General features: G+C 44.1%; 1 protein-coding gene across 1 annotated transcript in view; it reads right to left on the bottom strand.

The window, feature by feature from the left end:
• LOC143767901 (uncharacterized) overlaps positions 1–20,339 on the bottom strand; it is a 53,087-nt gene extending 32,748 nt beyond the window's left edge. Inside the window, 9 exon segments of the mRNA XM_077256422.1 lie at positions 1,548–2,529; positions 4,949–5,060; positions 5,452–5,549; positions 5,657–5,732; positions 5,821–5,918; positions 6,010–6,133; positions 7,233–7,409; positions 9,683–9,817; positions 20,151–20,339. Coding sequence (XP_077112537.1) covers positions 1,548–2,529; positions 4,949–5,060; positions 5,452–5,549; positions 5,657–5,732; positions 5,821–5,918; positions 6,010–6,133; positions 7,233–7,409; positions 9,683–9,754 — 1,739 coding nt within the window. The 5' untranslated portion in view covers positions 9,755–9,817; positions 20,151–20,339.
• Between the last annotated feature and the right edge of the window lie 2,197 nt (positions 20,340–22,536).

Genomic DNA, 22,536 nt, shown 5'->3' with positions numbered 1-22,536 from the left:
ACTCCTCAAAGTGACTTCAAATGTGAGGTGGTCCCAAAAAAATAAAATGGTGTTGAAAAACTGAGAAATCGCTGGTCAACTTTTAACCCTCATAACTCCCTAACAAAAAAAAATGTTGTTTCCAAAATTGTGCTGATATAAAGTAGACATGTGGTAAATGTTACTTTTTAAGTATTTTGTGTGACATATCTGTGTGATTTAAGGGCATGAAAATTCAAAGTTGGAAAATTGCGAAATTTTCAAAATTTTCGCAAAATTTCCATTTTTTTTACAAATAAACACAAGACATATCAAAGAAATGTTACAACTGTCAGGAAGTACAATATGTCACGAGAAAACAATCACCAGGATCCGTTGAAGCGTTCCAGAGTTATTTCTTCGAAAAGGGACAGTGGTCAGAATTGTAAAATTTGGCCTGGTCATTAACATGCAAACCACCCTTGGGGGTAAAGGGGTTAAAAAAAAAAAGCTTCTGAAAGAACAACAGTTCATCTGCAAATCAGTACACCATACAAACTCAAAGAAAGTCCACCGGGTGCTGAAGCGTATTAAAATTCTCCTATTAACAGATGTTAGGGGGCTTGTGTACACGTTGCAGACTTGGTACAATAACCTGAAGCAATCCTGATGCCAACAAAGTGAATGAGAAACCTGAAGTGTCATGCACAAGCTAAAAAATGTTTAGAATTGAGAGTCCTCAGTGGTACCACTGAGGACTCTCAATTCAAAACATTTTTCTATCTACTGGCTAACACGGTACCAAGATATATATCTTTCCTGTATGCACAAGTTGAGTATTTTTGACTTGCAGATTTGGTGCAGAAAATAATCTGTAGCATGTCAGCTCTCTGTACGTTTTTTTCCAGCGTTTTTCTGAATTGACGTCACTGGAATCAGTCAACAACGCATCAAAAACACGCATTTTTGCAGCTACGTTTTTGCTTCCAAGATATGCAGAAATGGTGTAGAAATTTCTGCATTCATTTACTCAACATATGCACATAGCCTTGAACTGCCTCCCGAAGTGACACCAGTAATTGATAAGATGAAAAACCTGTTTAAAGCCTGACTTTTGTCAAGTTTGAGAGCTGTTACAAATAGCACTTTTACCACCAATACCCTCATCTTTAATTCTGTTTTAAAGATATAAAGCTACAATATTTGTGTGCCTTTACCCTTAGGAGGGCACATTCACACTGCGTTCAGGCATCCGTTCAGTGGCTCCATCGGGGCTTATATCCGAACCCCCTGCATAACTGGATCATAGACTATAATGGTGCTGACAGAGCGAATGTGCGCTAGAAAAGGTAATCTTGTTTTGTTCCACGCCCACCCCTTTCCCTTCACACAGCACAAAGGTATTTATTAGATGGGCCAGTTAATGCCATATAGGGAACCAAATCACCCTGTATCATTACAAAGGTTTCTTGGATTAAGGAGTGCACCAGTCATTTGAGTTTTGTCCTCAAATATCCAGAAATTAGGAATTTGGGGCCTTTGTGTAGTTTGACTTATTTAATTATCTCCCTGATAATGAAGAGAATAACTTTTCACAAGTGCCAGTTCTCAGATGTTCAATAAGGTTAGCCTTTTGTGTATAACATTTACCACACTTAGGACAAGAATATGGTTTCTCTCCCGTGTGAATTCTTTGATGGGTTACAAGGTTAGACTTTTATGTAAAAGATTTTCCACAATGATTACATGAAAATGGCTTCTCCCCTGAGTGAATTCTCTGATGTTCAACAAGATTTGACTTTTTCATAAAACTCTTTCCACACTCAGAACATGAAAATGGCTTCTCCCCTGTATGCACCAGCTGATGTTTAACAAGATTGGACTTCCTAGTAAAACTCTTCCCACACTCAGGACAAGAAAACCAATTCTCAGCTGCATGAACGCTCTGATGTTGAATAAAATCAGATTTCTGTGTAAAACTTTTCCTACACACAGAGCAGGAAAACAACCTTTTGTTTGCATGATGATTTTTTTGCTGTCTAAAAAGTTTGGATTTCCTTGTAAAACATTTATCACACTCTAAACATGGAAATGGCTTCTCCCCCGTGTGAATTCTCTGATGTTCAACAAGATTAGATTTCCGCCTAAAACATTTGCCACACTCAGAACAGGAGAATGGCTTTTCTCCTGTGTGGACTCTCTGATGTTGAATAAAATCACATTTCTGGGTAAAACATCTCCCACACTCAGAACATGAAAATGGCCTCTCGCCCGTGTGGATTCTGTGATGTCGAATAAGACTTGTGTTTGATTTAATGTATCTCCCACACACGTTACATGGATATAATTTTCCTGCTTTGTGATGTACACCTTTTTTTTCAATACATGCAAGATCAATAGAATGTTTCTTATCAGGTAAGGTATCAGATGACATGACTCGACTGAAAGGTTCTGGGAGCATATTTGGAGTCATGTTTTGTCTTGAAGAATCTTGTATAAAATTAACATCTCTTTCACAATCTGGAGATAAAATAACTTGTCCATTTGAGATATTTCTGATGTTCATTAGTCCTGTTAAATGATGAAAAAAATAGAAAGTGATGCTGAATCCCCGAACATAAACTTTTATTTTAGAAACTACAGTCAAGTCTCAGTAAACTAAGCTTCATATACATTAATAAAGTAAGGAACTACAGCTTAGAGAAGGATTCGGTTTAGGATATCTTAGCTGTATCTGCTGTAGTGGAAATGAATAATTCATCAATAATTGGGTTTGCCAAGTGTCATACTACATAAAGAATATGAAACGATTTTAGTTTTCATAAAAATTATGAAAAAGTTACAAAAATCTAAAAGTAAAATTCTGGTCAGCAGCCAGACTGCAGACAAAGGTCTGTATGTCAAGGTGTTCAATGTGGAGCCATGAAATGAAAATCATCTTCAATACTGAGAGATTTATTTGAACATTACATTGAATATATTTTACCTTATCTATATATATATATTTTTATATCTACCTATAGATAGATATTTTTTAGCATAGCTGGGAAGGACAGCGTTAACCCCTTAATGACCCCAGCTTTTTTCGGTTTTGAATTATTGTTTTCCGCTCCCCTTCTTTCCAGGGCCGTAACTTTTTTATTTTTCCGTCAATATCGCCATGTGAGGGCTTATTTTTTGCGGGACGAGTTGTACTTTTGGACGACATAATTGGTTTTAGCATGTCGTGTACTAGAAAACAGGAAAAAAATTGATTAGAGGTATCTCTTAATACCCAGACAAGACCCTATTGCGCATTTACTTTCCTTCCAGCTTTTTATCAATAGCCTACATGGGAGGCTAGAAGCTGGCATAGCCTGATCGGCTCTGCTACATAGGAGCGATGCTCAGATCGTTCCTATGTAGTAGAATTCCTGCATTTCTATGAGCGCTGACCACAGGGTGGCGCTCACAGCAATCCAGCATCAACAACCATAGAGGTCTTTAGTAGACCTCTGGTTGTCGTGCCGATGCATTGCTGACCCCCGATCACATGACAGGGGTCAGCGATGTGCGCAATTCCGGCCCGATGGACGGAAGCGCTAGTTAAATGGCGCTGTCAGAGTTTGACAGCGGCATTTAACTGGATCGCGATTCCACCCGCCAGTATTGCGGGCACATGTCAGCTGTACAAAACAGCTGACATGTCCCAGCTTTGATGCGGGCTCACCGCCGAAGAGCGAATCAAAGCGGGGGTTCTGTCTTCGGACGTACTAGTCCGTCAGAGGACAGAAAGGGGTTAAAGGGAACCTGTCAGCAGGATTATGCACAGTAACCTACACACAGTGTCAGGTCTGCACGTTATACTGATTACAATGATACCTTGGTTGATGAAATCCATCTTGTTGTTGTTGTTTAATCTTTATTTTCAGTTTTTAGCTAATGATATGCTCGTGCTTCGGGCGGCCTGTGGGGTCTTCATGTGGTGCCCTGATTAGCTATTCATAATGAAGACTGCTGACTGATCACTGATGCCTCACTGACCTCCCCCTAGTTTAAATACTGAATATTATATATACATATTGAATTAAAAAAACAGCAAAACTCTTCTGCAGGCAGGCAACGGCCGTGGCACCTGCGCTGCAGTATAATCACATGTTTAATGTGTTTATAATTAATATGGTTGAGGTTGAGGTAATCCTGATAATCAAAAAGAAAAAAAAAATCCATTTGAAAATGATGTTCGGCATTAACCCATTGCTGTGCTGCCATAAGATGAACAGGAAGCACTTATTTGTGTACAGTTTCACAATATACTGAAAACTTAGAACTCTTGTCCCAAAATGTATAGGATAGGGACACCCTCTAAGGGCATTTTTGTACATTAATGTATGTATTTTTGGGTTAAAATCATTTTTGGCATTAGGGTTTCATTACACATTACTAGTACAGAGTAAGCATTAGAACAATGTGTGTTAGGGAGCTTTGTCTGATGGCTGGATCTTTTAGCCCTTATCCAGAATCACCTTCTTAGCTGATTTACTGCTAAAGATAACCAAACAATGTTAATCTTACATTCAGCAATGCCGACCATTGGATGTCATGTGGACCGTCATATAGGATTAAATCCAGAATTCTAACACTATAAATCGGTTTTATGAAAATACCTTATGGTTAGTTAATGGCTTTATTACACTGTCTGTGTTTTGCACTAAACAGTGAGACCAGGATTAACCAAAAGACACGTCTTTCTTCTCTTCCCATACTTATCTGGTCAGATAAAAAGCAACTGCCCTTTAAAAATTGCTTGCCTGTTGGAAAAGTGGCCATTTTTGGTACAGCTGTGAATTTGCTGTGATTTAACCATTATTAAACAATGATGTAATAATTGAAGGATACTAGAAAGGCTGAAGTTCGCTACCCCACCACTGGACAAACTCTCATCCATAGTGTCCACTGAAGTTGATATAGAGACAAAACATGACACCCTTTTATCTTGGTCATTACTCACCTGGACAGATATCTACTGAAATTTCCTCCTGCTTAAATTGCCCATCATCGCTAGTATACATCTTCTCTTCTTCTTCTATAACAACAACTTTAATATTAAGCAGATCTTCATCCTAAATAGAAACAAAGGTTTAAAGGGACTGTTAGCACAGAAGGACCGTTCAAACCAAGTACAGGTGCTCGGTCAACCTTGGCTTGGCCAAACATTTAAGTGCAGCTTCCCACCTATTTTCAATCTATCTCCACACCTCCCCCTCTTGTTTGATTGACAGCTCTGGCTTTATGGAGCCAGAGAAAGGTGTAGGTAGATGGAAAACAAGTATTTGGGAAGGTGCACTTACTGTAAATGTATGGCCACACCATGGTGCACCAAGAGCCTGTACTTGGTTTGAACGGTCATTCTTTGCTGCCAGACTCCCTCTATAATTTTTTATAATCTTTATATAATAAATAATACTTTAATAAGGAAAGCTTGCTATATGAGAAAACCTATAGGCCAACTACCTGTGGATCCTGTGGGACACTGTGATTGTCTGCAGGACAGTTCGCAGAATACAGAGAATTGGAACATCTCTCTGGTGGATTTCTCCTACTGGATCCATCTGTAGAAGACACACAGTGACTCAATACATTATTCAAATGTGTGATTACATAGTGGGTGTAGCTTGGTGACCCTCAAAACTGATACTACAAATCAAACCCTCCTTACATTGCTGCTCAGCTATCACGTATGTATCCTTTTCATCATCTATAACTTCAGCTTTAATATCAACCATATTGTCCACCTAAACAGATAAAATCAAATCATTAAACATAGCTATGGTTTATTGTATAGACTTGTTTGATATTTGGGGAGACCTCCACTATTTCTACCTGTTGATCCTGTGGAATATATAGACTTTTCCCTGTGCAGTTATGGGAATACAGAGGACTGAGACATCTTTCTGGTGGAGTTCTCTTACTGGATCCTTCTGTGGGAAACACACATATAGTGACTGAATACACCAAGGTTATATAACCGAAGCTGCTCTCCTCTTTACAATCAATTCAAATCCCACTTACTTGGTGATGTGCGGGTCTGCTGCGTCTCCATCATGACCTCCTTGTACAGATCCTTGTGTCCTTCTATATACTCCCACTCCTCCATGGAGAAATGGACAGTGGCATCCTGACACCTTATAGGAACCTGACACACAATGATACAGTCATCATCCAGACATCAAGAACTAAAATGATTACTCCCACGTATCAGACTGGTAAGGTAGGACGCTGGTCTCTGAACAATGACCTCACAGCGTCTTTAGGGTGATCACAGCAGCAGACCTATTAATTGTCTAGCACCTTATTTGATTTGGATTACTCTTGGGTTTGTTTGCAATTATTCATTGATTCTTGAGTGGTTTAAACATATTTCCACCCCCAGACAAAGCTAATTTGCAAGGAGGGCTCTTTATCTAGTTAGCAGTTTATTGGTTATTTGTATTTTTTCATACTTCATCCCTTTACCTATCTGGCAAGTCCCCTCAAAAAAGTATAAAAGGAATAGAAGTATACAAAGGAGTTTTCCCAAAATTGCAAGTTATCCCCTATCCAATGGGTTGGGGATTACTCAATGATCACTGGGGGCCCATCCTCTGGGCACACCAGTAATGGTGATGATGGGACTCTGTAGCTCTGGTTTGAATGGGACAGAGGTACACATCCTTGACCTCCACTCCACTCATTGTCTATGGAGCAAGCAGAGTAAAGAGTTCGGCTATATCCAGTAGTCCCCTTGAATGGAGCTTAAGCCATGCATGCATATGTCGGCTCCATTCAAGACGATGTTCTGCAGAGCCCTATTCTCGGGTTTCCAAAGTTCGATTGTATACATTTCTGGCCCATTTTGGAAACCCAAGAAATTCTGGGGATCCCACTGGTTGGAACCCAGCCATCTGGAAGTTACCCTCTATTCTTTGGATAAGGGAAAACTTGCAATTTTGGGAAAACCCCTTTAATTATTTTCTGGGCATACTATACTATATGCACTTTATTTGTTTATATGATCTGTGGTTCCATTTGATTCTTCAGCTTGTCGGGTTATATTTAAGAAATAAATACGGTGGCTCAGTGATTAGCAGTATAGTTCTCCGGTTTCCTTCCACATTGCAAAGACATACTGATTGAATATTTAAATTATGAGACTCATGAGCGACAGCGATGATGATATCTGTAAATTCTGTGCAAATTATTGGTGCTATATAAGAGAGTTAAAAAAAAGACCCAGAATTCCCAGCGGCACTCACCTCTCCAGTCAGCAGCTCAATGATCCTGTTGGCGAGTCTGAGGATCTTCTGATCATTGTACTCAAAGATCAGTGAATGAGGTGGAGTATCCATGATAGGGTTCTGTGTCCTACTCCATCTTCCCAATATGCAGGGGACCACACACTTATCAGAGGTCTTTCTTACAACGGTGTAATCCTGTGTATGATGGAAAACCCTGATAAATATTAACCCATTACCGACCTAGTACGTATATTTTATTTCATAGGTTGCTAAGGGCTGTATGAAGCGGGCTCAGGAGCTGAGCCTGCTTGAAACCAGGTAGATGTTAGCTGTTTAACATAGCTGGAATATGCCTAAAGCTACAATGCAAATTTACCTATAACTACCACGGTATCACAGAGAGCCAATGAGTTACTATGGCAGATGGGGGTCTACTGAAGGCCCTCGTAAGTTCCAATCTGTAGTGGAGTTTCACAGACTTAGGATTTCATTGGAGAACCAAAATTTCACTATATGCCGCAATACTGTGGTATAATGTATGAACAATAAAATGATTGCAGAGTCAAGTCCCCTAAGGATATTTAAAAAATAAAGAAATACGTTTTCAAAAATATAATATACATAAAATCTTAATTCGTCTCCTTCAAAAATAAATAAAATAACAAAAAATCTAGTATTGCCATGCTTGAGAAAGTGATATCTATTACAATATAAAATTAACAAAACCACGTGCTAAACTCCAAACAGTGAAAAAAAATTGAAATGCAAGAAGTGATGTTTATCAGTCACAGTACTTCTCTAAAAAAATGCAATTGAAAGTGATCAAAATGTCACATGGTGTTAGGTGTTGAGTTCCCGCTGCTGCACAGGGGGAATCTCGAACCATGTCCGCTGCGGTCTCCCATTCTCCTCCAGCCGTAGTGGAACCTGCTCAGCGGAGACATCAGTCTCAGGCAGATAATATGCACTTGGTTACTACTGATCTTCCAGGCTCAGCCATTGTAACTAGCACTATTCTTCGGCGGGCAGATGCTCCTGGGACTAAATCCTGCTTTTCCTCTACTGAGCATGCCCAAGGGTCGACCTTCCATTGGAGGTCTGGGGTCACACGCTCAGGTCCTGTAGCAGCTCCTATTGGACCACTAGGAAGGTCCTTGTCTGCTACAGCTATAAAAGGTTTGCATGGCCGCACGCCATGCCCTAGTATCAACCTATGTCATGAGCTTTGCTACTTTGTGGTCATGTCTGCATGTGGTCAGGGTTGGCTGAAATAAGCCCCTAGAATACCGGCACCTCCGGTGAGGAGTTTTGTGTGTATGAATTCAGGGCTGGCGTATAGCCATTAGAATTCCGGCTCCACCGGAGAGGAGGTGTTTGTGTGCTATGCTGACTGCATGACCACTGTTTGCTTTCTGCTCTGTTAGGTAGCTGTGATCCTCTGTGAGGTTAACAGGGCACAGCGTTTTCCTATCTTAGGCTACGTTCACATTTGCGGTCAGCGCCGCAGCGTCGGGCGCCGCAGCGGCGCCGCATGCGTCATGCGCCCCTATATTTAACATGGGGGCGCATGGACATGCGTTGTGCTGCGTTTTGCGCCGCATGGCCGCAAGCGTTGGACGCAAGAAACGCATCAAGTTGCATTTTTTTTGCGTCCAACTTTCGGCCAAAAACGACGCATGCGGCGCAAAACGCAGCGTTTTAGCGTGCGTTTTGCCGCGTTTTTGTTTGCGTTGTGCGCTGCGGCGCACAACGCAAATGTGAACGTAGCCTTAGCGATTCTGTGAAGTAACAGAGTTCGCTTATACCGCCATATAGTGCCGCCAATTGCTAGCAGCAGGTTCTCTCCTGCACGGTGGACCCCGAGTTGCGAACGCACCTATTATAACACATACTGTATATATACTCAGTGCGTTCCGCCAACCCTAACACATGGACACAAAAAAAAAAAGTTACTGGTCTCATAATTACAATTTTTTTTATTTTTTAAAACAAAATCCTTAATTTTTTTTTAACCACTTCAACATAAATAACATTGCCATCGCTGTAATCATATTGACCAAGAGAATTAAATTGCCAGGTAATTTTACCGCACAATGGACGTCATTATAACAAAATGAAAAAAAAAATAATAATTTTGGAATTGCATTTTTTATTGCCATTTTACCTTAACTTGGAGTTTGTTTTCCCATTTTTTCAGCACATTATACGGTAAAATTAATAGTGTGATTCGATATAACTGGTCCCACAAAAAAACAAGATATCATACAGCTATGTTGAAAGATAAAAAAAGTGATGGCTCTTGGAACAAGGGAAGCGAAAAACTAAAGCGAAAAAATGAACAATCGCTAGCTCTTTTAAAGGTATTAAGACATATTACTAGATTACATTCCACCAACTGCTTCATGTCAATCTGACAGTAATAGCCGTAAATGAAGTCATGTGACATTGTGCGTCCCAAAATCGCTCACCTCTCCAATCAGCAGGTAGATGATCTCCAGGGTGAAATGTAATATCTTCTCTGTCACCTGACTCTTGTCCATTATAACTCACAGATCGGTCCCGGACAGTCGGCCAATTGCAGTCATGTGGTCTCTTAAACCAATCTATAAATGATAGAGATAATGAGTTTTTTATCAATAAGGGATAATTCTCCATGATAATCCGAACAATCTCACCATCAATTGAAACAATATAATCAGAACAGAAAACATCACGTGTGTAAAAGTGGGGCCTAACTGCCAAATCGGCCTGCTAAGATAAAATCAACAGAACACTCTGAACAAGGATTATAATACTAAAGACAAGGAGTCATCTAGCCTGTCAGTGAAAGCAGATATATCATTATTAAATCGGAATCACAAAAAAAGGGCAATAACATGTAATACATATATAGAGACCTTGGAAATTGATGTCTGGGATCAACACATGACTATAAGAGTAGGAAGAGTGCTGGTAACCAAATAATTGATGGCATAAAATATATATCTAGAGTCGTCTCACAAATACAGGAACAGATGTAATTCAATGATAATCGGCATAGCCATTGTCAGTATAAATGGATCGCCCCTGCAGAGTGACATTGTGAACACTGAATCCATCTAATTAATTAAACACCCACATAGACTGGTGGTGTTCTCAAGACATTTGAAATGCTCCTTTGAGCCAGAAGATGTTTTTTCCAGGATCTGCAGCTGACACATGCCCTAAATAAACAAAACGAAGTGTTGCGTGTGGTTCTGCAGTCAGATAGTTTGCTGAGCCTCATAGGACCTCGGAGGAACACAAGGGGGTTCATTACTTTAATGTATAGAGGCCTGTTGGACACCTTTTATCGAGACATCCATTAATGTTGAGGGAAAAATGGATGGCAGACTTGGGTTCCTTATCGGAATCTCAGTGGGAGTCCATACTACACTATATTGTAAGACTATAAGTGAGACTAAAAGGGTGTCACAGCTATATTTAGTCTTTAGAGAGTGTAGAGGACCCCGCTATGGATGATGAAGGCAGGTCTGAGAGGAAACTAAAAATGTCCAAGGTGTTCTGAGGAAGGAGCTGACCTTCTACACATGATGTGGTCGTGTTCTCGCCTTCAGCCCTTTTGGGTGAAAGTGCTCAATCTGATTCAGGAAGTGAGGGGGGTAAATATTGTGCGTAACCCGCTGACTTGCCTCCTGGGATGTATGGATGATATTGCTACGGATAAATGTGGAAGGTTGGCTATTGCAAGATTGCTATATGCTGCTAGGAAGCTTATTGTGATGCATTGGTTGGATGAAAAACCACAAGTCAAAAGAGAATTTGTGAACAAAATAAAAATGATCGTTCTCATGGAAAGGAATATCTACATTAAGAGAGGTCAACATACAAAATTCGAAAAATGTGTGGGGCGTCTACTGAGCTATTGCAGGGTAGGTTGGGATTCGTTTAATTGCTTCTGTAGGACTTTCTACTTGTACAGTTGAGCTTCTGTAAAGCTGTGTATAAATTTATCAAGAGGAGATGTATCAGTTTGATAATAAAGGATATTGAGATGGGGATTGGGGGGGATGGGTTACCAGGTAAGGCCAGTCTCACACGTCCAGATAACTCCGGTACCGGAAAAATCGGTACCGGAGTTATCCGTGTCCTCACGTGGCACATCAGTGTGGCACACGTGCGGCAGCCGTGTGCCGCCCGTGTGCCGACTGAGTACCACGCGGACCATGCAGGAGACAGCGCTACAGTAAGCGCTGTCCCCTGCTTTAAATGCTGAAGCCGGAATTCATTCCTTCTTCCCAGCAGCGTTCGCTGGAGAAAAGGAATGAAAAATCATTGTTTGTTTGTTTTTTGTGTGGTTAAAATAAAGTTCCCGGTAACCTCCCCCCTCCCACCCCCTGTGCGCCCGCCCGCTGGAAATAAAATACTCACCCAGCTCCCTCGATGCTTCCTTTCAGCGTCACAGCTTGTCCTGTGTAAGCGGTATGGGAGGTGGAGCCGCATATTCATCCCTGTAATGAGCGGCACCACGTGATCGCTCATACAGGACAAGCTGCGACGCTGAGAGGAAGCATTGAGGGAGCTGGGTGAGTATTTTAATGCCAGCGGGCGGGCGCACAGGGGGTGGGAGGCAGTGGCACGGATCTTTATTTTAAACACAAAAATAATAAAAAAACATTGATTTTTCATTCCTTCTCTCCAGCGAACGCTGCTGGGGAGAAGAAATGAATGGCGGCTTTTTCCGCTAATAAGCATTTGCTGTCTCCTCCCTTACACCAGTACGAATCCTGTCAATACTCCATACCTTTAGCTCATTGAGATTAGTTATGGGCTGCCCTAAAATGCCTAGGCATCGTCTTAAGGGTGCTCATATCATTCACTTCATGGGTGGCTATGATATCTCACACATGTTCACGTGTTCTAACAGTTGAGCTGTATTATATGTGATATAATCCTTGATTTTAAATTCCTGACAGCGGTCCGATGAAGTGAATAATGTGGGCAAAGGCGTAGCTAAGGTTTTGGTTCAGGGGGCAAAGCTTTTGAGTGGGCCCCTAACCAGGTAACCTTGATTACAACTTGATGATGCACCCCATAGGCAGCCCCTGTAGTATAAGACAGCACCCAATAGGCAGACCCTGTAGTATAAGGCCGAACCGCTCCACAAGCAGACGCTGTAGTATAAGGCAACACCCTCCCACAGACAGACTCTGTAGTATAAGGAAGCACCCCCCCCCACAGGCAGACTCTGTAGTATAAGGCAGGACCCCCCAGGCAGACTCTGTAGTATAAGGCAGCATCCACCACAGGTAGACTCTGTAATATAAGGCACCCCCCCACAGGCACCCCCCCACAGAGACTCTGTAGTATAAGGCAGCACCCCCCACAGGCAGACTCTGAAGTATAAGGCAGGACCCCCCAGGCAAACTCTGTAGTATAAGGCAGCACCCCCCCACAGGTAGACTCTGTAATATAAGGCAGCACCCCCCCACAGGCAGATTCTGTAGTATAAGGCAGTACCCCCCAGGCAGACTCTGTAGTATAAGGCAGCACCCCCCACAGGTAGACTCCGTAGTATAAGGCAGGACCCCCCAGGAAGACTCTGTAGTATAAGGCAGCACCCCCCACAGGTAGACTCCGTAGTATAAGGCAGCAACCCCCCCCCCCACAGGCAAACTCTGAAGTAGAAGGCAGACCCCATAAAGAAAAATAATAAATAAATACCTTTCTTCTTCCTGGTTCCTGCGCTGCTCCCTGCTCACGTTCATCTCCGGACCGCGGGCGCCAGGCAGTGACGTCATCGCGCCCCCTGTCAGTGTCGGCGTCGCTCCTTCCCTCATCAATGCGGTCAGCTGTATCGGTTAGATGCCGATACAGCTGACCCTGCGATGAAAGGCGGGGGGCCCACTGCTGGCACCGCCTCCCTGCCTGCTCAGGGGCCCCATAGCAGGGAGATTGATTCTCCCTGCTCTGCCGCAGAATGTAACTATCGGCGCGCTGTGCACACCAATACAGTTACAGTAGCGTAGCTGCGGGTGGGCCCCCTCTGAACACCGGGCCCGGGGCGATAGCCCCCTCTGCCCCCGCAGTAGCTACGCTACTGCCGTACCAGATTTCTACAGGCGAGGCAGCCACCACATGGGTAAAAGCCCTATTTTGGCTTACCTGCCTTGAAGAAATCTGGGGATTTTGCTATCTAGTAGCTATTGACGAGGATATCCTTAAAGGGAACCTGTCACCACGTTTTTGGAAGATGGGATAAAAATAGCGTTAAATAGGGGCAGAGGTGGGCGTTACATTAGTGTGTGTGTTATGCGTTTATTACCCACCTAAGTTGCCGAAATAACTTTGCAAAGTCTCCGTTTTCGCCTGTCAATCAGGCTGGTCAGGTCGCATGGGCGTTGTCTTCCCCCAGATTTGGCGTAGTTTTCCGTTGGTGGCGTAGTGGTGTGCGCATGCCCAAAGTCCGGAATCCTCTTCCAGGGGATTTAAAATAGCGCGGTGTTCGTTATTGCATTGGTGATCGGTGGGCGCGGCCATCTTCCTTTGGCCGCGCGTGCGCAGAAGCGGCGCTCTGCTGGCCGCGGCTTCAGGAAAATGGCCGCCGCGATATCCATCTGCGCACGCGCGGCATCCCGCGGCCATTTTCCTGAAGCCGCGGCCAGCAGAGCGCCGCTTCTGCGCACGCGCGGCCAAAGGAAGATGGCCGCGCCCACCGATCACCAATGCAATAACGAACACCGCGCTATTTTAAATCCCCTGGAAGAGGATTCCGGACTTTGGGCATGCGCACACCACTACGCCACCAACGGAAAACTACGCCAAATCTGGGTGAAGACACCACGCCCATGTGACCTGACCAGCCTGATTGACAGGCGAAAACGGAGACTTTGCAAAGTTATTTCGGCAACTTAGGTGGGTAATAAACGCATAACACACACACTAATGTAACGCCCACCTCTGCCCCTATTTAACGCTATTTTTATCCCATCTTCCAAAAACGTGGTGACAGGTTCCCTTTAAGGTTCTTGTTTTTCCTGGCCATCATCATTTTTGATTTGGGAAGACATTTTGATAATGTGGGCTCAGTCCTGAGCAGAGACCAATGTCTTGTGAGGATTGTTCGCATAGTATCCCATTGGTGGTTATGCGTCAAAATAAATCATATCATTCTCATTAGATTTTTTATCATTCTGGTTAGAGGACAATAGAGCATTTGTCAAAGTCTTTTTTGCTCTATTAAATCATTTTCTAATGCTCCTCTTGCTGCACCCACACTCCAAAAATCTCTCCCTAAGGTCCACGGCTCGCTTTTCAAAACTCTTATCTGACAGTTCTGATCATTGATCCTACATGTGCAGATGAGGCACGAAGCAAGGCATGAAGCCCACATTATCAAATTTAGCATTTTTTTAAAATCAGAAAAGATGTTAACTAAATATCGTATATTATTTTCACGCACTATGCTATTTATATATTTACTGCAGGGTATTTAATAATAATCATGTTTCGGTCTTTGTTTTTTTTCTGTTCGGTGGCTAGTGTGAACATTGCTTTATTTATATCCCAGTTCATAGTGTTAAAACTGATATACCTTAGAGATCACATTCATACAGCTGAAGAGTGAAGAGTTATGGACAGCTCTCCAGGCAGAGTTTGAACAATGGCTGTCTCCACTGAAACTGGATCCAGGGAAGGCAGTGTCCGTTAATGGTGAAAATTTGGTGGCGGCCCTATGCCGAGGCAAGCTCACACACGTGCCTTACATGACTCACATCCGGAACCTGGTGGTACAGTGATTTCTCCGCCACTATCCTGGATGAGCTGCTGCAGAAAGCACATAAGCTGTGTGCTCACTTCCGCCGTTCGCACCCCTCGGGTCATCGACTTGCATCGATACAGAGGTCTTTGTCCATGCCAGTTAACAGGTTGATATGCAATGTGCCTATATGGTGGAATTCCACCCCGCACATGTTGCAGCGACTGTGGCAGCAGCAACGAGCCCTGATGCAGTATGTCATGTCGTGTAGCCTGGGCCAACACAATACGGACATGGCATATATCACATTTATGGAGTGGGCACAGATAAAGGACCTTTGCACACTTCTGCACAGTTTCGGAATGGCTACTAACATGGTTAGTGCTGACGATGCCATCATCAGCATCACTATTCCGGTCATTTACATGGGATAACATTGTCTCAAAGTTCCAGACTATTGTCACACAGCAGGGTGCCAAGGCAACGCAGCATGTTTATTCTTTGTGTGGAATCGCGGGGATTCCGCACAGATAGGAATGCATTGATCCGCTTACTTTCCGCATGTGGCTATGCCCACCATGCGGGAAGTAAGCGGATCATGTGCGGTTGGTACCCAGGGTGGAGGAGAGGAGACTCTCCTCCAGGCCCTGGGAACCATATAATTGTTAAAAAAAAAAAAAAAGAATTAAAATTTAAAAATCGTGATATTCTCACCTTCCGGCGTCCCCGGCAGTCTTCCCGCTCCTCGCGATGGTCGCGTTCCCAAGGATGCTTTGCGGAAATGACCTGTGATGATGTGTGGTCTCGCGAGACCGCTACGTCATCTGGGGTCATTGCCGCTAGGCATTACTGGGAACGCGAGCATCGCGAGGAGCGGGAAGACTGCCGGGGACGCCGGAAGGTGAGAATAGCACGATTTATTATTTTTTTAATTATTTTTAATGTTGCATAGGCAGCACCAATAGTAAAACGTTGATCACACTTGTCAAACACTTTGACAAGTGTGACCAACTTGTCAATCAGTTTTCCAAGCGATGCTACAGATCGCTTGGAAAACGCTAGCATTCTGCAAGCTAATTACGCTTGCAAAACACTAGTGTTTAGGGGGATAACGCATGCCAATTCCGCATGCGTTTTTCCCATGACAGGGAGTTCTGGAATTGAAGTGGAAATTTCCGCGGCAATTCCGGACGTGTGCACATAGCCTTAGAGAGGTTTTGCCCAGGACAGCAGTGAGGCACACAGTGTACACCACAGTTCTAGACTTCCAACCACAGGCACGTCAATTCGTTAACGCCAAAACATAAGCAGCGGAAGTAGTGTAAGTGGCATAAGCAATTTTTGTGAGTCCATTGACATTTTTTAGACCAGCTCGTGCACTATCACAACAGAGTTGCTACATTTTAGCTCCTATATTGGGTGTTTCCATTGCAAGAAATACTGGCGCCTTTAATCGGCGATCAGATTGTTACCGCCAGCCAGATCAAAATAATGGCGCCTTTAATCGGCGATCAGATTGTTACCGCCAGCCAGATCACTGTGGGATCACGCTGTCAGCGTGAGTCCGCAGTTTGTGACTTTGACCGGCGGTAAGATGCTTATCGCCGGTCACAGACGTCGATTGATGAAACTACTATCCCCATCAGCCTACACCTGTCGCTGATAACAGTGAGAGCAGGCACCGCTAATGAGCGTAGTCATCAGCCAGCACCTGTGCTCAAAATAAAAAAAAGTTAAAATAAATATTGAAATAAATATAAAAAACAGTTATACTCACCTTAACTCCTAATCCCTGAAGCCCTAGTCCTCTGAAAAAAAATCGAAAATAAAAAACACTGATACTTACCTTAACGCCTAATCCCCGTTGCTCATGTCACCTGTAAAAGAGAAAAAATAATAAACCACCATATCCCTTACCTATCCACCATAATCCATACTGTCTCACGACGATTCGGATCACTTATAGAGCAGTCACATCAGCTGGTGCGACTACTCTACCAGGCTGCTGGTTGGCTACACACTGATAGCAGTGAACTGTGGTGAGAAAATTCACAGAATTTAATCAGCCGGTGAGCCTCCGATGATCTCACTTACGGCACCACCGCTGAGTGAGAAAGTGTCGTCAGTGAGTTCATTGGCGTTCATCAGCTAATGAACTCCAGTGACCTTTCTAACCGCAGCTCAACGCAACACACGCTCCTGTGTCAGTGTGAGCCTGCTGTCCTTGAGAGCAGTCACATCAGTGACTGCTGATGTGATTGCTCTCAAAGTCATTAGGATCGTCGTGGAACATTATGGATTATCTCTTCACAGCGGACAGGTGAGTATTATGGGGGTTTTTTTTGTTTTTTTTAAAGGGGACAAGGGCATCGGGATTAGATGTTAAGGTGAGTATAATGCGTTTTTTATTTTTAAATAAATATGTAAAACCATGTGGTCATTTATTTCAAATAAAGGACTTTATTCTGGGTGTTTTTATTATGTCTCTCTATTACTTAACCCTGGGCTTCATGTCAGCTGCCAATACAAGGCTGACATGAACCCCCCCAACCCTAAAACCCCACTTGCCACCGCATCAGGGCAAGTGGGAAGAGTGAGGCTAAGTGCCAGATATGGCGCATCTTATTGATGCGCCATATTTGGGGCGGCTGAGAGCTGATGTTTTCAGTCTGGGAGGGGGCCAATAACATGGCACTTTCCTAGGCTATTAATATCATCCCACAGCTGTCTGTTTGGCCTTTGCTGTGTAGATTTAGGGGGACCCTACATCAATTTTTTTTCTGGGGTACCCCTGGAAACCAGCCAGTAAAGGCTAAGCAAACAGCTGTGAGCTGACATTAATAGCCTGGAAACCTTTGGCTATTGGCTCCTTCCCAGAACCTGAACATCGGCATTCCCTCTGCTGGGTATGAAAATTATGTGCGAGCCTACACAATTTATTTGATTTTATTTATTAAAAAAACTAATGTCAGTGTGGGAGCCTGCCGATATGAACTCTAATATCCACAAGCATGTCACCGCCGCCAAGTATTGCGGTGCACAGAGAGTTCTGCCAGATGCTGTTTGGTTACAGCCCATATATGTTCATTCTGTGAACGCTCCTACATAGGCTGGTGACAACATGGGACATCGTTTTAACCCATGTATTACTATCCAACCTAGGTGGGTATATTGGGTTAATTTAAATAATTAAAGAATGTGTGTTTTATTTCAAAAAAAGTATTTTATTCTTGGTGTGTTATTTACTAAACCTGTAAGTCTGTAAGTAAAGCTTTATGAGGGTTTCTTGGCCGACACCTCTTCATTACTAAACTTAGGGTTTGGTATCAGCGACAGCTGCTGACATCAAACCCTAATCCCATTACCCTTACCCTGCTGTGACTGAGCCAGGGCATCAGGAAGATCCTGGGCTAAGTGCTAGAATTGGCGCTTCAAATATTAAAGGGAATCTGTCACCCCAAAAATCGTATATGAGCTAAGGCCACCGCCATCAGGGGCTTATCTACAGCATTCTGTAGTCAGAAAGGTCAGAGAGGCCCGGCACCTGCGCACTGCAGTACTTTGCTCTGCCCTCAACAGGGCAGACAAAGTACGCCTGCGCTTGAGCTGTGGCAGGAAGACAAGAAGAGGACGTCATCGTATGAAGATGGGAGGCCCCGGACCCGCACCGCGACGCCCATTGGACCGGACCGCACCGGGACCCTCCCTGGGTGAGTCTAATATAACCTGTTTTTCTTACCTTTCAGGTTACATCAGGGGCTTATCTACAGCATTACAGAATGCAGTAGATAAGCCATTGATGCCGGTGGCCTTAGCTCATATACGATTTTTGGGGGTGACAGGTTCCCTTTAAATGCTATTTCTGGGGCAGCGAGCTGAGCGCTGGGACAGGGCAAATAAGCATGAAAAACAAGGTGTTAAACAAGGAAATTACATCACAAATCTTTTTTCTGTTTTCAAATATCTTTATTTAGCTCCAAAAAGCATTAATTGCTGTACAAAAAGCATAAAAGCACGTGTTTTCTGTTGTGCTTTTGCCACCAACAAATTCCTAGAGATGCAGAAATTTCTGCAATGAAATATTCAACATGTGCACATAGCCTTAGGCAATCCCCACGTGTGTTGTGGCTGTCTAACAGGCGCAAAACATGCAGCCATGGGGACTTTAACATTATCTGAGCACGTTCGCTCATCACTAGAAGCTACATAAAGATAAAGTTCTGGCGTCTCTGACTGTGAATGAAGGAACAGATAATCCACAGGTCCCAGCTAGAGATGAGCAGGACGCACAGATGACGTCCCACCGGCCCTGGGTGATCAAAACCCGCACCGGGGACACCGGAAGGTTAGAGATCCGCGGCCTCCCGTCCTGCCGCCAGGTACCACTGACCTGGGAATCCATCCGCTCATCTCTAATCCCAACTGTCCTGGATTTGGGTCTACACCCTGCAGTCTCAGACGTCTGCTGAATATCCCTCACTACCAGCGCCCCTCTACCACCCTCTACCCCTTACTACCAGCGCCCCTCTACCACCCTCTATCCCTCACTACCAGCACCCCTCTACCACCCTCTACCCCTTACTACCAGCGCCCCTCTACCACCCTCTACCCCTTACTACCAGCGCCCCTCTACCACCCTCTACCCCTTACTACCAGCGCCCCTCTACCACCCTCTACCCCTTACTACCAGCGCCCCTCTACCACCTTCTATCCCTTACTACCAGCGCCCCTCTACCACCCTCTACCCCTTACTACCAGCGCCCCTCTACCACCCTCTACCCCTTACTACCAGCGCCCCTCTACCACCCTCTACCCCTTACTACCAGCGCCCCTCTACCACCTTCTATCCCTTACTACCAGCCTGGGGAGAAAGAAATGGCAAATGGATGTGGACGGGGGTCAAAATTCCCTACGTGCACCGCATTATCGGTCCTTCTCTCTGCTCAAAAGTTGGGAGGTATGGATTTATCAGACAGCCATTAATAACCTCACTAATAGCAGCCACAGTGTGTACTCCAGCCTGTGATTTCCATCATTCCACCACTATTTCTTCATTGTGTTGCAATTTGAACACTGAGGAGTGTAACACCTGAGCTCGGACACTTCTGCCCCTGTGCCCAGCCTGGGAGAAGGCTGGAGCCATATATACACACATGTAATCGCATCGGCCGCTGCCCAGCTCTCCGTCCCCCTCTTACCTGAAAAACGTCAAGCAAATCTCTGACATCTGTGTTTTACTTCTGGCAAATGAATATTGTTAGGACAAGGACCTTTCAGTGAGCAGCAGGACCCTGGATGATGTCATGACCATGTGATCAGTCACATGTATAGGAGGAGTCAGGCTGTAGGTTCCAGATTAAAGCTTCATCCTGGTTGTGGGTAGAGAGGAGTGAATGTGTTCGGGTCCCCCCTTATTCGGCAAGCTATAGCGCTTATCAAATAAGCTGCCGAGGAAACCGGCTTCCTGGATCGCGGCCCCGCAGCTGCATGTGTCCCGGCTGTGTGACAGCCTGTTTGTTGTGCTCTCCATCCATGTGTTGTGACTGGGACACGTGCAGCTGCGGGGCTGAGCGATCCAGGAAGCCGCTTCCCTCTGCAGCTTATTTGATAAGCGCTATAGCTTGCCGAATAAGGGGGAACCTGAACAAATTCGCTCAACTCTAGAGGTGAGTGCATGCTGCCCGCTGTGCCCTCACTGCACATGTGTGGGGGGACACGTGGATGTGTGTGGATTGTGTCAGGCTGGAATCACACATGAAGTGGGTTTTTTTCATTTGTCTCAACACTTTCTTTTTCTAATGGTTTTTATTTAAGTTTAAATTTAAAGTTTAACAAACATAGAATTGGTAGATGAGCTGATGTAAATAGGGAAGGGAAAGGAGTGGAGAAGGGGGGGAGTTTGACATGAGAACAGAATTATTATTATTTATTGTTATAGCGCCATTTATTCCATGGCGCTTTACATGTGAGGAGGGGTATACATAATAAAAACAAGTACAATAATCTTAAACAATACAAGTCACAACTGGTACAGGAGGAGAGAGGACCCTGCCCGCGAGGGCTCACAATCTACAAGGGATGGGTGAGGATACAGTAGGTGAGGGTAGAGCTGGTCATGCAGCGGTTTGGTTGATCGGTGGTTACTGCAGGTTGTAGGCTCTCTCTTCGCCCTTTTCCTCTGAACTGTCAAAAACATCAGATTCTGGGCAACACTTCCTAGGTTTCATTTTATCCTTACTACCCTCCTCCTGGGTCAAGGATTTAATGGAATTCTACTAAAAAAAAAATGAGAAAAGGGGATCCTTATTACATAGTGCACTTGTACGAAGATCAATTTCCACTCAGGAGCAACCTAAAGGTGTCGGATTTGTAGGAGGGATCATATCAGCCGATAGTTCTCCAAAGGCCAGAGAGTTATCCACCTTTGTGGAGCCTCTGCTCTGCTGTGTGGACATGCTGCTTCTTCCGTCTGAGCGTCCAATGCCATGCTCACGATGCCGTGAAGTCGTCTGTCAATTTCCATGCTGCTGCACCTTTTGCTGCTGGAGTTGCTGCTACTTGTGCTGCCATTCTGGCTCCTGTGACTCCTATTTTTCCTTGAGGGACCGTTAGAGCTATAGGCATATTTCTCTTCTGGCAGACTACCACTTTCTAAAGCAGGATCAGCCAACAGCGCATCCCTTCCAGTGTCATCCAGCTCTCCACAAAAATAACTTCCGGTCATCTGACCCTGGTGACCGCGTCATAAGGAAGTTCGTCCCTGTGCATGAGCAGTAGGAGACAATCAGGAAAAAGGGGGGACTTGAGGGCACTTCTAATAATTAGATATGGGATCACTGACCACACGCTAGAAACATGCATGTTACCAAAAAGAGAAAAAAGGTAGCGTGTATAAGGAAGGATCACCAAAATCAGTATAGCAAAAAGGTGTATATATAAATTTATTGAAACATATCAACAAAAGGCAAACAATTAAAAAACTGTAAGGTTAAAAACCATAGGGGGACTTGTAGGTGCCCCCCAAGGAAAGCACCTACCTCCACTAAATGTGCCGGAAGTATATTATGGTAAACTACACTGAACAGCTGAAGTCACTAAGTGCTGGACAGGATGATCTTACATATAAATCTAAAAAGACTCAACAGAATGGAATATGCCCGAATGGGCAAATACATATGCACAAAATATATAGTATCAGAGACAAATAAACAGGATAAAAAACTGCAGGCTGACAAATGACAAAGAATGTGATAGTGCACAAAACCCCAAACTCTCCCTAAAGATAGTTCAATGAGGAAGGACAAATTAGTCCAACATCAAAAAAGAGGGAGGGAGGAATGGGACTGCAGAGAACCTGTTAGATCCTGAAATAAGAGTCACCCGGTCATGGTAGTGGAGGAGGGGGAGACACCCAACGTGTATCGCCACACAGCGTGGCTTCCTTAGGGCGCCGCAGCTGTGCTCCTTTCATTTACCCATGAAGGCTCACTGGACCCACTATTGACACTTCAGGACCCCGCACCAGCCAAGGCAGGTGCAACCCCACTGCCTTAGTTGACCTGGTCAGGTCTGGAATACCAACGT

Source organism: Ranitomeya variabilis, chromosome 4 (assembly GCF_051348905.1).
Source record: "Ranitomeya variabilis isolate aRanVar5 chromosome 4, aRanVar5.hap1, whole genome shotgun sequence".
Lineage (NCBI taxonomy): Eukaryota > Metazoa > Chordata > Amphibia > Anura > Dendrobatidae > Ranitomeya > Ranitomeya variabilis.
The sequence above is the reverse complement of the archived record's forward strand: the minus strand, read 5'-3'. Positions and strand labels throughout refer to the sequence as shown.